The sequence below is a fragment of the Paramisgurnus dabryanus genome, chromosome 11 (assembly GCF_030506205.2).
Source record: "Paramisgurnus dabryanus chromosome 11, PD_genome_1.1, whole genome shotgun sequence".
Classification (NCBI taxonomy): Eukaryota; Metazoa; Chordata; class Actinopteri; order Cypriniformes; family Cobitidae; genus Paramisgurnus; species Paramisgurnus dabryanus.
The window spans coordinates 4,777,916-4,794,818 of record NC_133347.1 but is presented as its reverse complement, the minus strand read 5'-3'; the positions used below and the strand labels follow the sequence as shown (position 1 = coordinate 4,794,818).

The 16,903-nt window shown below is 38.5% G+C and overlaps 1 protein-coding gene across 4 annotated transcripts in view; it reads right to left on the bottom strand.

Annotated features, from left to right (window-relative positions):
* The window catches only part of cux2b (cut-like homeobox 2b), a 194,298-nt gene that overhangs the window by 156,297 nt on the left and 21,098 nt on the right, over positions 1-16,903 (bottom strand). The window contains exon 1 of one of the 4 annotated variants that reach the window (XM_065248258.2): positions 15,474-16,636. The exons of the other annotated variants lie outside the window; for them this stretch is intronic. Coding sequence (XP_065104330.1) covers positions 15,474-15,560 — 87 coding nt within the window. The 5' untranslated portion in view covers positions 15,561-16,636. Of the gene's footprint in view, positions 1-15,473; positions 16,637-16,903 lie in introns of those variants that run through there. 4 annotated transcript variants of the gene reach the window in all.

Genomic DNA, 16,903 nt, shown 5'->3' with positions numbered 1-16,903 from the left:
GCTTGAGGAAAACATGGATAATTTCTAGACTATTTTAACCCAACATTTGAGTGCACATGGCTGTAAAACATCATCACTCGTATTAAACGTAATATTATACAATAATAAAATCATTTCAGAACAGGAGGCCACATCTAACAAAATGTCTTACAGTGTATTTACCTTTTCACCAATACAGAGCAGAAATTCAGATCAAATGATGCCTATTAAATAATATTTTTTCACCCTATTTAACAGATCTGATTACATGGATTGAATTTCATCATCACAACTATAAAAGGATTTTTCTCTATTTAAAAATAATTACTACACAGTAATGTCATTAGCTCTATTATAAATCGCTTCGATTTTACACTTTCAGCTCTTTTTTTAAGAGAATGCCAGCGAGATTTTACTTGGTGCTAAAATGTTCACTAGATTTGTAGAGACGAATCACTGGTGATATAATGATGTAAACCATAAGATACAGAAACAATGGCATTTGTAACCCTTAACTCTTTCCCCGCCATTGACGAGATTTCTCGTCAATTAAGAGAAAACGCTTCCCCGCCAATGACGAGATATTCCGTCTTTCCGCAATACCGCTATTATCCACCAGGTGGCGCCCTTCCGCAACTTTTTAAAACCGGAAGTATTGCCCTATGCCAAGCTGCTGCATGTCCGTGTCTGTTTTAAAGATCGCTCTGAATCGGATCTCTATGAAAAGTCCGTCATAAAAATGGAATTATTTCTGCTTTTTGCTCAAAATATGGTGTTTTTGCAAAAACCTACCCATATTCAAAAGCTGATTGCAAAAGAACCACTAAAGGTAGGATGAAACGGTTTTTTTTGTTTGAAAGCAGAGGGTCTGTTCTTTCATTTGGTATATTGTATGTTTATATATTTAAAGAAGAACATTTTCTGGAAGGCATTAAACTTTGGTGAAAATCATGAAAAACACTGGCGCTGGCTGGCAACTTTTTTTAAAAACGCTGGCGGTGAAAGAGTTAAATGTCGAAGTCTGATCCATCTTTTGGTGTCATGTGTGACTGAATTTACGTTTCTCATTATCTTAAAAAACACCATGGGCGCTGCCATGTTACGTAAAAATGTCATTTTGGAGACAGGGTATGCGCAGAGGGAATCAACCGTGGAGCAGGAAGCGGAGCCGAGCTATCAAACTTCTGCCCAAACGCTCGCGTGTCCAATTCAACCACGGCAATCATAACAACATGCCCCATTTCTATAGATGTTTCATCGGACGCACGTGATATACGTCTGGATCCGAACTTTACTTCCGGTTTTGTTTTTTTAATGGTCTGACTAGTTGCTAAACTGATCTCTTGAACAAATGCCTCGTCGAAAATAACAAATGTGTTGGTTTCCTAGGTAATCTATGTGTTGTTGTTTTTTTGCTTGTTATATAAATAAACTACGTTTAAAGTACTTTGTTGTTATTTATTATTAGCGGAGTTTACCGGAAGTTACGTGCGGACCGCGACAGCCGCTTGTTTATGTTGTTACTGCTGAAACTGTCTATAGCATCAATTACTTGCGAAAATGAAACTGATCACAAAAATGAACAATTGAACATATATCAGCATGATAACAACTACCTTAAAGGACAAAAACCATCGGAAGGGTATTTTTTTATTTAGAGCTGAGTTGCGTTCGTTTCCATGGAGAGGGCGGGATTTATGACTTGTACTGCAGCCAGCCACCAGAGGGCGATCAAAAAGCCAGCGGCTTCACTTTTCAAAATGTATGAGGCACACCCGGGTCAGATAGACATAAGTTTACAGCATGAATGGGAGCTTTAAAGTTTTTTTAACAGAATGCTAATCAAAGTCAAGATGTAGATGTAATGAAAGTAGCGATTGTCTTCTTTTACATATTGTGACGTATCTGATTGAAACGGTTTCTAAAATGAGAAAAAAATGTGGGGTGGAACTTGATTTTGTTCATCGAGAACTGATTGAATCAGTGGAAGTTGGGCCATCAGGCTAATAGCTAATCGCTGCAATTTTTACCGGGCAGAAATAAGTTTCCGAAAGCCCACCCTTCCCATGACAGGAAGTGAAGAGACATTGTTTATAGGTGGGAATGAGGTTAACGTTTTTGAACAAAGGAGTGCACGTAACGCTTTAAAAAAATGAAAATGTGCACAGATAAGTTATTTATAAAAAAAAACACTACAATATCCCATAAAAATGTATGCTTTTACAAGTTTTTTTTTTATACAATTTCATGGTGACTTTAAAACCATGTCAGTTAATTTCATAGTTTTGATGCTTTCTAGGGCTGGGTATTGATTCAGATGTTCCAGATTGATTCGATTTCGGTTCACAAGCTATCAAATCGGTTCGATTTTCGATTCTCGGGTCGATTCTTTATACTCGATTAAATCAATGAATATAGATTTAGGCAAGGCAAGGCAAGGCAAGTTTATTTGTATAGCACATTTCATACACAGAGGTCATTCAAAGTGCTTTACACAGAAATGAGAAAACAATATATAAAAAAGAAAAAGAAAATGTAAAAATAAGATTTACACGATAAGATCACAATAAAGACAAAGATACATGAGAATTTAAAATAACAATTAAAGAAAATAAATGTGATTTTAATAAAACAGTTTAAAAAGTTAAAAAGAATAAAACAGGAGTAAAAGTGACTTGAGTTAAAGGTGCAGTCAGTGTGAAGCAGCACAGTGCTCATTCAGTAAATGCAGAGTTAAACAGATGTGTTTTTAATCTAGATTTAAAAGTGTTTACTGTTGAAGCACATCTGATCTCTTCTGGAAGTTGATTCCAGCTAGAGGTGGCATAAAAGCTAAATGCTGACGCACCTTGTTTTGAGTGAACCCTTGGTATTTCTAACTGACCTGATCCTAATGATCTGAGTAATCTGTTAGGTTTATATTCAGTTAGCATATCTGTCATGTATTTGGGTCCTAAGCCATGAAGTGATTTATAAACGAGTAACAATACTTTAAAGTCTATTCTAAATGTAACAGGAAGCCAGTGTAAGGACCTGAGGACTGGAGTGATGTGCTCAGATTTTTTGGTTCTGGTCAGAATTCTGGCAGCAGTGTTTTGTATGAGCTGCAGCTGTCTAGTGGTCTTTTTGGGGATCCCAGTAAGGAGTCCATTGCAGTAATCCACCCTGCTGGTGATGAAAGCATGAACAAGTTTCTCTAAGTCCTGTCTTGAGACAAAACATCTAATTCTGGCAATATTTCTGAGATGGTAGTAAGCTGATTTGCTTATCGCTTTCACGTGACTACTGAAATTAAGGTCAGACTCTAAAATTACACCAAGATTTCTGACTTTATTTTGTGTCTTTAGACCCCTAGAGTCAAGGTATGTGTTAACTTTGAGAGTTTCATCTTTATTTCCAAATACAATGACTTCAGTTTTGTCTTTGTTTAACTGGAGGAAGTTTTGACGCATCCAACAGTTAATTTCATCAATGCATTTACATAGAGAGTCAATGGGGCTGTAGTCATTGGGTGACAGGGCTAAGTATATCTGGGTGTCATCTGCATAGCTGTGGTAAGCAATTTGGTTATTTTTCATTATTTGACCAAGTGGGAGCATATACAAATTAAACAGAAGAGGTGCAAGAATTGAACCCTGTGGGACTCCACATGTCATGGATGTCCACTCAGATTTATGGTTACCTATGTTCACATAGTAACCTCTTCCTTGTAGGTATGTTTTAAACCATTTGAGAACCATCCCAGAGAGCCCTACCCAGTTTTCCAGTCTATGTATGAGTATGGTGTGATCTACTGTGTCAAAGGCAGCACTAAGATCTAGTAGCACCAGCACTGATATTTTACCTGAATCAGAGTTTAAGCGAATATCATTTATTATCTTTATGAGCACTGTCTCTGTGCTGTGATGCTGACGGAAACCAGATTGAAAGTTGTCCAGATAGCCATTTGAGTTTAAGAATTTGTTCAGCTGATTGAAAACAACCTTTTCAATGATCTTGCTTATAAACGGAAGATTTGAGATAGGTCTGTAGTTGCTAAGTATGGTTTTGTCTAGGTTACTCTTTTTTAGGAGAGGCTTAACAACTGCTGTTTTTAATGACTCTGGAAAAGTGCCTGTGATCAGAGAGGTGTTTACTATTTTTAAGAGGTCAGTTTCTAAGCAGTTAAGTACCTTTTTGAGAAAAGATGTGGGGAGAGTGTCAAGGCTGCAAGTTGATGCTTTAAGATGTTGTACTGTTTCTTCCAAGGTTTTTATATCAATTATGTCAAATTCTGAGAGAATGACTAATTTCTGAGGTTGTTGCAATGATATCTGACTGACCACAGTACAATTTGAGGTCGTGTTGATTGCCATTCTGATATTACTGATCTTCTCAGAGAAAAAGGTTGCAAACTCATTGCATTTGTTGTCAGAGAGCAATTCACTAGGAACTTGATTTGGGGGGTTTGTTAGTCTCTCTACAGTAGCAAAAAGAGTGCGAGTGTGGTTTATGTTGTTATTTATAATATTGGAGAAGAAGGTCTGTCTAGCTGTGCCTAGTTCTACATTGAAAGCACGAAGACTGTCCTTATAGATGCTATAATGTACTTCAAGTTTTGTTTTCCGCCACATACGTTCAGCTTTTCTGCATGTTCTTTTCATGTGCTGTACTGCTGTTGTGTTTCTCCAGGGTGCTTTACGTCTGCCAGTGATCACCCTGACCTTTACTGGAGCTATATCATCAATAGCATCTTTAACTTTTATGTTAAAGTTTTCAAGGAGAACATCAACAGAGTCTGCCGATATGTTTGGCAACATTGACATAGCATTCATAAATACCTCACTGGTGTTCTCATTTATGAAACTTTTTTTGATATAGACAGATCTAGCATCAGTGGCGGGACAGATCAATAAATCAAAGTAAACACAGAAATGGTCGGATAGCGCTTCATCCTTGATTACAGTGGATGAAATGTTTAGACCCTTGCTAATGAGCAGATCAAGAGTGTGTCCCCCATTGTGTGTAGGACCTTGCACGTGCTGGGTCAGATCAAAAGTGTTTAAAACATTTAACAGTTCAATCGCAGTATTGTTTTCTGAATTGTCTATATGAATATTGAAATCTCCAGCAATAACAAAATAATCAAATTCAGAGGAAATTGTTGATAAAAGTTCTGTGAATTCATCAACAAATGCTGAGGTGTATTTGGGAGGTCTATAAATAATTGTAAACAGAATGCGTGGTGTACCTTTTAGAGCAATACACAAATATTCAAAAGACTGGTAATCACCAAGTAACACTTGCTTGCACTGAAAGGCATCTTTGAATAAAGCAGCTATTCCTCCACCCCTTCTAACAGCTCTACAGACATTTATAAAGGTAAAGTTGGGTGGGGCTGATTCATTGAGGACTGTAGCACTGCAGCTGTCATCTAACCAAGTTTCATTTAGAAACATAAAGTCCAGGTTGTTAGTGGTGATAAGATCATTAACTAAAAAGGATTTGTTCTTTAGTGAACGGATGTTCAGAAGTGCTAACTTAACAGTAACTGGTTTTGGAACTGTATCAATCTCAGAATGACGTAAAATAGGCAGTAGATTAGATAGAATTGCTGTGCGGCTGGAGACGGCCTTCATCTTTCTATCACATGTCAGGACAGAGATAGGGAAAGCTAAAGGGACATCGGGCGCCCGCTTGTTCTTAAAATATTTATGATTGTTACTGCTGACGTAGCGGGAACCCAACACACATCAGTTACCATTGCTGTTTGCAGATGAGGGCTGGTGTGATCCCTGACGTTGAGGCAGAGGTCGGAGTGCTCTCTGAGATGGAGGGGGAGGGCGGGCTGGGCCCGAAGGCTTTGGTGGTTGAGGAGCCCGCTGTTTCTTGGTTGATATTTGGGGACTCGCAGCAAAAGAGTGGGAGAGCTTTGTTCCAGCAAATACCAGTTTCTCCATTTTCTCTGAAAAGCCCAGAAGTGGTGATGTTGGAGAGAGGGAGAGAGAGTGTGACGACATCAGCTGTGATTCTGGTGTTCCTGAAGGCTGGGAGGGAGTGTTATCATTCCTCTGGTCATTATCAACAGAAACGTCCTTGGGTGTTGATTCACAATCCAGCTGTAGCGAGGTCTGTGGGCAGGGCTCAGCCTGAGCTGTGTCTGTGAACAGTAGTTGTGACTGCAGAGTTTTATCCTTGTCATCTGAATGTCCATCCAGGTGCTGGTGTAAAATCCTGTGGTCATTTCCGCTGTTCAGTAGTGGACTGGCACACTCAGCTGATGGATGATGCATGGAGAAAAAGATATTGTCTTTAAGCAACCTAGCACCTAGTTTGTTTGGGTGGATACCATCTGTGTTAAAAAGTTGCCTTTGACTCCAGAAGATATTGAAATTGTCAATGTAATTCAGTCCTCTCACGGTGCAGGTTTTTTGCAGCCATGAATTTAAGCTTAGTAGACGAGAAAACATATTTGTTCCTCGGGCTGGAAGAGGTCCACTGATGAAAACTTGAACTTTCAGTCTTTTAAGTGTTTCAAAAAGTTAATTGAAATCCCCCTTAAGGAGCTCAGACTGCTCTTTCCGAATATCATTCTTTCCCACATGTATGACAATCCGACTGACAGACTTATGTTTCATCAGAATGTTGCAAAGTTCCTTGTTAACATCAGAAACCGTTGCCCGAGGAAAACAGTATGTACGGGTAGCCTTGCTTTCAAAGTTTCTGATAATATTGTCACCCACTATCAGCGTGTTTGGCTCGGCTGCTGTCTGAGCGGAGCGCCGCTGCCTATATGATGTTGAGCGTCTGTTAGCTCTGTAAGCTACTGGCTGACGTGATCTGTGTCCATTAACATTTGGGGATTCTTCACCCAAACTCATTAGTGCTTCAAATCTATTTTCAAGCCGTACAGGGGGTGGTAGAATACCAATATTGGCTACTCGAGTTGTACCCATATCTGGGGTAGATGATGCTAATGCAGCAATTTGTGACACTCGTGACAGTCTAATGTCTTGAGCACTTTTGGGTCTCGCACCCTGTTTATGCCATCGGTTTGTGTCCTCAATTTCTTTAGGTTTCTCTGAGCTCACTATGACCTGTTTAAAAGCATTAGGTTCACAGGACTCACCAGCTTTATGTTGAGAAGGACCACGATGAAGCTCCGCTGTATGTTCTGGCAGGGTCGGCAGCGCCACAAGTAACTTTGTTTCGAGAACTGCAATCTTTTGTAAAAGTCTGTGGCAATTTGAGCAGCAGGTGGAATAGATCCAGAAGAAGGCATTCTTTCTTCTTTTCTTCTGTTTGAGTGTGGGCAGCTGTGTTGTCCTGTTTTAGGATTGTCAGCTGCCGGCAATAGCAGACTGGTAGACCGCTTTGACAAATTCCCCAAGTTGTTGAATGTTCCAAATATCAATATAGTTCCAGGAATTTGTAGTTTTAGTGTGAGTGCCCAATTGTTTAGTTTGAGCACTGTGCTGAACTGCTGGTAGTTGAATCAAAAGATAAAAGCGAAAAAGCAAAAGCGCAAAGCACAGAGCGCAAGTAAAAGCGTCCGAACAGTAGCAAAGCAGGAAGCAATTCAAGTAATACAAGTACTATATTTATAAAAAAGAACAGGGAACAAGAAATTAAAAAGAAATAGAAGCCACTATCGTTGTAGTCTTGCTTGCAATAATATTAATATTACTTTCAATGTTTGTGGAAATAAATATGAAAAAAATTTGATTTGTGGCCTTAGATTTTAAATCGACCATGTTAAAAAAAACGATTAATCGAAAAATCTATTTTTTGCCCAGCCCTAATGCTTTCCTTATTTTTTTAAATGAATGCTATCACCGTTTTCTGTACAATCGTATTAATAAATAAACTGGTGGTGGGGTTGGGATTCATAAAAAAAATTCCGGTTCGGATTCCAGTTCTGCCTAACACTTCCCAGTTCTGATTCTGATTCAATTATAGCAAAATAAATATGAAAAATAAAGCACACTACTTAAACAATTCAATTTGTGTTTATTAATCATTATTAAAATATTTTAAACAGAGCATTTAAATTCATATTTAAAATTCAACATTCAGTAATACAACTTTTTTCACACGTGTTACCTCATCGGTATACCTTTGGAAAGGAGTCCACACTTTTGAATTTCTTTAAACATGTTTTATACCAAGTATACGCAGTGTGTACCCCAGCAGCGCGAGTGTTTTTGTGGTAAGCTGCGTTAATTTGGTTGTGTGACTGTGACTGTAAATAAAGGCTCAACGTAATTAATATTCATGAGGTAAGACAAGGCTATCTAAAGTGACTGGTCCCAGCGCTTAGCCCGTGCAACGCATCAGAACCGCTTTTAGAACCAAAATGTAAGAATTCAGTGCGGTTCCAGTTCCTTTTAAAAACCGACCCGGTTCTCGGTTCCAAACCCTATGTATAACAAGCTACTCTCAATTGACTCAAATAACCTCAAATAACAAGTTGCATTCTTCTACACACCATATTTTCTCAAGATAAACATTAAAACCTGCTATGAATTCATAAATGCAGTGCTGCCCCAAATCTGTTAAAACCCAGAATCAACAAATTTCTCATCCAACATCCATCGCTTTATACTCAACCTGCAATACTCAACTCAATACACAATCATTACACGAACACAATTACAGCACCATCAGCTCCAACCCATCCTGTTTAGTAAGTCATTCTTCCAGTAAAAGCAAGAGGGGGGCGAGCAGCGTTCATGCCGTCAGGAGACACATCTCCTTGGTGATCTCAGCCTGGTGCCTGTGGACAAACCTCCAGCGAGTAATTGTGGTTAGTTGTAACACTTTGAAAGCATTGCATAAGGCTTTTCTTCATTATCTCAGCAGTAGGCCGCCAATTAACCAATGATATCACACCTAACACACTTCATCGTAATCAAATCCCTATAGATTCAATCAAATCTCCAGCGTACATTTATTCACACAGACTCGTGTGTTTGTTTTGAAAATGCATCAACGTATAGAAGATAAATTTGCTGGGAATGTCCTTATAAAGGCAAAGCGTGATTGTATAAATAAAAAAAAATCTGCAAAGTTCGTCAAACCAATGTGTTGTGTGGTATTGTTTACAAGCACTTCAAATGCCCAAAGAGTTCCTTATCATGAAACAAACTCACAAGCTTTTGTTAACTGGTTAGCTAAGAGCCAACATAACCAGATTATTAGCCCGTTTCACAGCAAATGTATCTACGCAGAGAATAACGAGTCCAGGAATTGTTCTGGGATCATTTCATTTTTGATCATTCATGCTGCCCGTCATATTCTGGATTCTGTGCATAAAAATCGCGTAAAGTCATTTAATAAATGTGTTATTGGAAAGGCTTCCTTGTTCTCGCTGTGACGGCAGCATATGACATTGTTCCTGCCTTTTGTTCACACAGGACACGTTTCAGAAACGTTGTGGCAATGTTACTAGGACACAATTGTCCTACATAAATGTAAAGAACGCAAGGTCATGTCAACAAATTGAAATAAATGTAAAATGCGAAAGATTGAAATCGCTCACGTTTGCCGGATACTCACTTAACACTAAACTCTGATTGCACATAAGATTTAAGTTAATGTCTAGCGAGTATCTTGTGAACGCGAGCGTCTCTTTTATCATAAACCCTTTTGACGCGTATGCAGCAGGCACATATTTTGACATGCATGATGCACATAGGTTAACATGACGTACCGAACACATATTTTGACATGATGAGCCACACACAACGCACCGAACAAATATTTTGAAATGACGTCCACACACACGAAGCATCGGACAGATATTTTGACATGATGAGCCATACATGACACACCGAACACATATTTTGACAGGACAAGCCACACACACAACACATCCGACACATATTTTGACATGACGAGCCACACACACACGACGCACCGAACACGTTTTGACATGATGGGCCACACACGACGCACCAAACACATATTTTGACAGGACAAGCCACACACACAACACATCCGACACATATTTTGACATGACAAGCCACACACGATGCGCCGAACACATATTTTGACATGATGGGCCACACACGACGCACCAAACACATATTTTGACAGGACAAGCCACACACACACAACGCATCCGACACATATTTTGACATGACGAGCCACACACGACGCACTGAACACGTTTTGACATGATGAGCCATACACGATGCGCCTAACACATATTTTGACATGACAAGCCACACACGACGCACCGAACACATATTTTGACACGACAAGCCACACACGATGCACTGAAACATATTTTGACATGAAGGACCGCACATGATGCACTGAACACATATTTTGACATGTCAAGCCACACACAACGCACCGAACACGTTTTGACATGATGAGGCATACACGATGCGCCGAACACATATTTTAACATGACAAGCCACACAAATGATGCACTGAACACATAATTTTGACATGACGAGCCACACACATGACGCACCGAACACGTTTTGACATGATGAGCAATACACAATGCGGCGAACACATATTTTGACATGACAAGCCACACAAATGATGCAACGAACACATATTTTGACACGACAAGCCACACACGATGCACTGAAACATATTTTGACATGACGAGCCACACATGATGCACTGAACACATATTTTGACATGACGAGCCACACACATGACGCACCGAACACGTTTTGACATGATGAGCAATACACAATGCGCCGAACACATATTTTGACATGACAAGCCACACAAATGATGCAACGAACACATATTTTGACATGAAGAGCCACACACGACGCACCAAACACATATTTTGACACGACAAGCCACACACGATGCACTGACACATATTTGGACATGATGAGCCACACATGATGCACTGAACACATATTTTGACATGACTAGCCACACAAATGATGCAACGAACACATATTTTGACATGAAGAGCCACACACATGACGCACTGAACACATATTTTGACACGACAAGCCACACACGATGCACTGAAACATATTTTGACATGACGAGCCACACATGATGCACTGAACACATATTTTGACATGACGAGCCACACACATGACGCACCGAACACGTTTTGACATGATGAGCAATACACAATGCGCCGAACACATATTTTGACATGACAAGCCACACAAATGATGCAACGAACACATATTTTGACATGAAGAGCCACACACGACGCACCGAACACATATTTTGACACGACAAGCCACACACGATGCACTGACACATATTTGGACATGATGAGCCACACATGATGCACTGAACACATATTTTGACATGACGAGCCACACATGATGCACTGAACACATATTTTGACATGACGAGCCACACATAACACGCCAAACACGTTTTGACCAGCCACACATCGCACCGAAAACATATTTTGACATAATAAGAAACACGATTGACTGAACACATATTTTGACATGACGGGCCACACACACAACGCATCGGACACATTTTGACATGACGAGCCAAACACAATGCACTGAACACATATTTTGACATGACGAGCCACACACATGACGCACAGAACACATTTTGACATGATGAACCATACACATGATAGGCCGAACACATATTTTGACATGATGAGCCACACACGACACACCTAAAACATATTTTGACATGACAGCCACAAACAACGCACTGAAAACATATTTTGACATGACGAGCCACACATGACGCGCCAAACACATATTTTGACATGATGAGCCACACGACACACCGAAAACATATTTTGACATGATGAACCAAACACACACACCACACCAAACACATATTTTGGCATGAGGAGCCACAAAAGACACACCGAAGACATATTTTGAGTTCCTGCCCCTCGGAAGAGAAGTCACCGGCCGCCACTGTTCTTACAAAACATCTGATTTACCCCTTCTTCAATTTATTCACCATCTTCTTCTATGAGATACAGCTGAGCAAGTAAAAGTCTCATCAAAGAAACGCTCTGATATTCAAATACTCAAAGCACTAACATCACATTACACTTTTCATCATTAGCCTTGCACATAACTTTCTGTAAAACTGTCTGGGAACAAAGCATTCTGGGACTGAAGCACAGGTCAGATAAAGTTACCCTCTATACAGATCTTTCTGTGGAGGATCTGTAAATGACTAAACTGAAGTGACATTGATTTATAGAGCCTGATTCACTTACATATACAGAAGATGCAATGAGAACAGAACAATAGCTTATTGAAAATAACCCGGCGTCAATACATGAATAGTGCAACACCAGAGCCAACAGGAAAAATGTGGCACTTTCAAAGCAAAATATGACAATAATTCAAAACAAGCCACTGAAATGTTTCAGTTTACTGTGGTATGATTGAGTTACCAGCGAGCTTTGGCAACGCATTCGTTCAGTCGTGCTTTTGGAAGGCAAATTGTATTTTCACCAAATTGATTTTCTTCCTATTGATTTTCTTATTTTACAAAAGCATTTCGTGCGGCACAGAGCTGTGTTGTACTAACATCAGTAATCTCTGCACAATAACCAAACCGTTACAGGTATTACATTAGACAAACTGAAACTTGACAGATAAAGGTGAACGATTGTGTGAGGCTCAACTGTACATTGAAATAAAACATTTTTCCATTCCATACAAGCGTTTATATTTTACATTGATGCATTTGGCAGAGGCTTTTATCCAAAGCAACTCAAGTTCTTCAACCCGTAACCTTCACATTGCAGTTAAGCTACACGGACACCTATAAACACCAGCATTTGGTTATCTGCGTACTGCACATTGTATGAATTATATAGGGGAGAGAGGGGCACAAAGTAAAGCTTTTTGGCTTTGGCTCTAACATTCAAAAAATATTTAAGTTAATCATTTTTTTACACAATCAACACACATCTTTGCTACAAATGAACAAATTGTTTGTGGGACCTGCTGTTATCGTACAATTACACCAAAAGTGACAGGAGTGCAAACGTGACAACTTACCCCATAGGTGGGGTTCATTGTAACAAACAGAGGGTTTGTTGTAACATCTGCTAGAAAATTTTGTTTAAACACAAATAATTCAATTTAATTCTGTCTATATACTAAATGTGGATATTGTTTATATATCTGCCTATAATAGATAGATATCCACACATTCATTAATCCATGATCAATCATCTAACCATCCTTGTGTTATGCATCTATGCATATAAATACATATTATTGAAAGGAATGCACAGTTAAGAAAAAAAAGTTATTGTGAGTTATATTTCCCCTGTTATTGCATTAACAGTTTTCATTTTGATGATAAGTATTTACACTGTTTATATTTCATTATCATTGTATACTTGAGGCTTAATAGTAACACTGTGTGACAACTAACCCCGCTGTGTAAAAATATTTTCAATCCCAGCTATCAGTTAGTAGGAGTTGCTGACATGTTTCTAAATGGTGTTATGTTTTAGGTAACAAAGAAAGTGATTAAATTAATATAAAGGTTGGATTTGGTGACTTACATACCCAACTCATGAAGAAATGTACATTCACGCCTCCAAAAAAACACTCTTTGTTCAATATCTTAACCAAAACACATCAAAACTTTTCACAAATTCACAGGAGATCATCTGATGACCAAAAGCCCAAATTGCTCTCCTGCACTGCAAAAAAATGATTTTCAAGAAAAAAATTCTTAGGATTTTTGTCTTTTTTTCAGTAAAAATATATTAAAATTCTCAAATTAAGATGCCTTTTCTGGATGAGCAAAACTACCCAAGAAAAGAAGTCTAGTTTTTAGACCAAAAATATCAAATTTAAGTGATTTTGTGCATAGAACAAGCAAAAAAATCTGCGGTTGGGGAAGCAAAAAATCTTGAAAATTTTTCTTAAACATTAAATTCAAGAAAAATTCAGATTTTTTGCTTGTTTTATGCACAAAATCACTAACATTTTATCTTTTTGGTCTAAAAAGTAGACTTATTTTCTTGGGTCATTTTGCTCATCAAGAAAAAGCATCTTAATTTAAGAATTTTTTGATATTTTTACTGAAAACAAGACAATAATTTTTGCAGGGTAATGATTTCCCTGTATTTTTACAGTAAAGTACTGCTAAATCTACAGCAACATCTAACAATGTAGCCATGTAATAATTAACCCCCTGTAAGTTTGTGCCCGCTCACCCCTACTCTCTATTTATGAATCAATGAATGCTCATGAAGACACTGCAAAAAATTACTTTCTTACTTTGTATTTTTGTCTTGTTTTCAGTAAAAATATCAACAAATTCTTAAATCAAGATGCATTTTCTTGATGAGCAAAATGACCTAAGAAAATAAGTCTAGTTTTAAGACAAAAAATACATATAATTTAAAACAAGCAAAAATATCTGCCAATGAGGTGAGAAATTTTAATTTTAATTAAGTGTTTGAGAAAAAAGTTAACTTATTTTTTTTTTAATCCCACCCAAATTGGCAAATATTTTTGCTCATTTAAAGCACAAATTCACTTAAATTGTATATTTTTTGTCTAAAAACTAGACTGATTTTCTTAGGTCATTTTGCTTATCAAGAAAATACATCTTGATTTAAGAATTTTTTGATATTTCTACTGAAATCAAGACAAAAATACTAAGTAAGAAAATCATTTTTTGCAGTGTAAATTTAACTTTTGCAAGAACAATTAAATATTCAAGCAAAAACACGGTTGACATAACTTTTCCTTTTATTAAGACTGGAGAATGAAGGCCAGATTGAGCGCAATGCATTGTGGGATACTATTACCGGTGCGTGTAGTGCATTCTGGTTGCACAACTTGACAAATGCAAACAGAAAACTTGACTCTTGTGCTATAACTTCACACTATGCCTGTTTAAACCTTTTCATGGTTCACCTAAAAACAATGCCAAACACACCAAATCAGCTGATAGTATAAAGCCTGATACCAATCCCACACTGCAAAAAATTATTTTTCAAGAAAAAAAATCTTAATATTTTTGTCTTGTTTTCAGCAAAAATATCTAAAAATTCTTAAATTAAGATGCTTTTTCTTGATGAGAAAACATCCCAAGAAATAAATTTAGTTTTTAGACCAAAAATATAAAATTTAAGTGATTTTGTGCATAAAACGTAAAAATTTTCTTGAATTTAGTGTTTAAGATTTTTTTGCTTACCCCATTGGCAAATTATTTTTTGCTTGTTTTATGCACAAAAGCACTTTATTTTTGGTCTAAAAACTAAACTTAATTTCTTCGTTTTGTTCATCAAAAAAAAGCATCTTAATTTAAGAATCTTTAGATATTGTACTGAAAACAAGACAAAAATACTAAAAGAACAATCCATAATACAGGGTGTTCACACTGACAGTTCTCAAATCCAGATTGAATTCAGTTAGAGAAAGTCACATGGCATCTTACGCCTAATGAGAGTGGCTCAGACAACGATACACAGGATCCATAACTGCATGCATAAAACATCTAACAGACAGGGATCTAACCGTACATCCAAAAAAGACCCGGTATAAACGCACCTTAATCCAGAACATCACTTCAACACGAGGGGTCACACAGATCAGAAGCGCGGCTGGAGAGCAGGAACCGGCGGCGGCGACGCTCATCCTCACATCAACTCCCTGCCGGTGAGACCCCGGGGAAACGGCCTGTTTCCGGCATATCCAGCAAGGCCCGCAGCAGCGTTTAAGCAAAACCTGCTGCTCTCGGTAGGGGCGTGGAGATAAAGAATGAAGAGAGAGAGAGAGAGAGAGAGAGAGAGGAGGAAGAGAAAGAGAGGGAGTCCCCAGAGGCCTGAACAATCAGACAATTTCAAGATCACGAAGCATTAAACCAATCCCGGCAGGGTACACTAATTAAACAGCCGGGCCCGGTACCGCCAACCAATCCCCACAGAGCAATTAAATCCATCCCCTCTAAAACACTGTGGAACCTGTCTGGGGAAAACCGCAGAGCGAGCGAAGAGAAAAAAACATAAAATTCATCTGGAGAGAGAGCGGGGCTTTAGAGTCGAATGCAGCGAGCTACTGACAAGAGGAATTGAACGGGGAACGATTGAAATCGACGCTTTGTTCTCCCAGCCTTTATTTTTTTAATTACTCGAGTCAAAAACACCCAAACTGTCTTTTCTTTTTGGCCCCGGAGGGCGAGAGAGCGGGAACGGGGCCCGAGACCACCGCTGTCAGAAGTACTACCCCGCCGTTAATTCGTATTAAAGAGTTTAGGAAACACTTTCACGTGCACAGGAAAAACAATCGCCCGAAGCTCCTCGATATACAGAAATGATCGTACCATCATCCGACACAATCTATTCACCAGCGCACTGATCAAAATCATCCTGAAATGAAAAATGATGGCATCATCTGTCAACGAGCTGCCGGGTGATGTGAGGAAGTCTTCTAAAATCTAAATTACATGGGAAAAGCGCGTGTTAGATCATCTCATCATAGTGTCACTTACATCAGAGATCACATTTGTAATCCATATTAACAACCTGTTTAACTTCTGGTTTCTGCAGTTTTTTTGTGAAACACAATGAAAGCGTTGAAGCCGTACTTAAAAACGTGAAATTAAGATTTGTAATATATTTGTAGATTTTGACAGACAGTTAATGATGTACCAGAGGGATTCACATCTATGGTTTTTGGTGTGACACCGGAGTTAGGTTCCCTCGTTCCAAACAGATCTGAATTTTTGTTTTCCTTTTTATTTATCTTTTTTTCAAACATTAACAATGACAAACTATAAGATAATCACACCTGCATTAGCACACGCATTAGGGGCTGTTCACATATTGTGTCTTTTTCGTGCTCAAGTTTGTTATTACAAGGAAGCGATGTGGTGCGACGAGTTCGTTTTTTTTCAGACGCGTCCGCACTGCACCGAGTTAAAAACATTTCAACTTTTCAGAATGCCGCAAGCGCACCACAGGTCATGTGACAAGAACCTA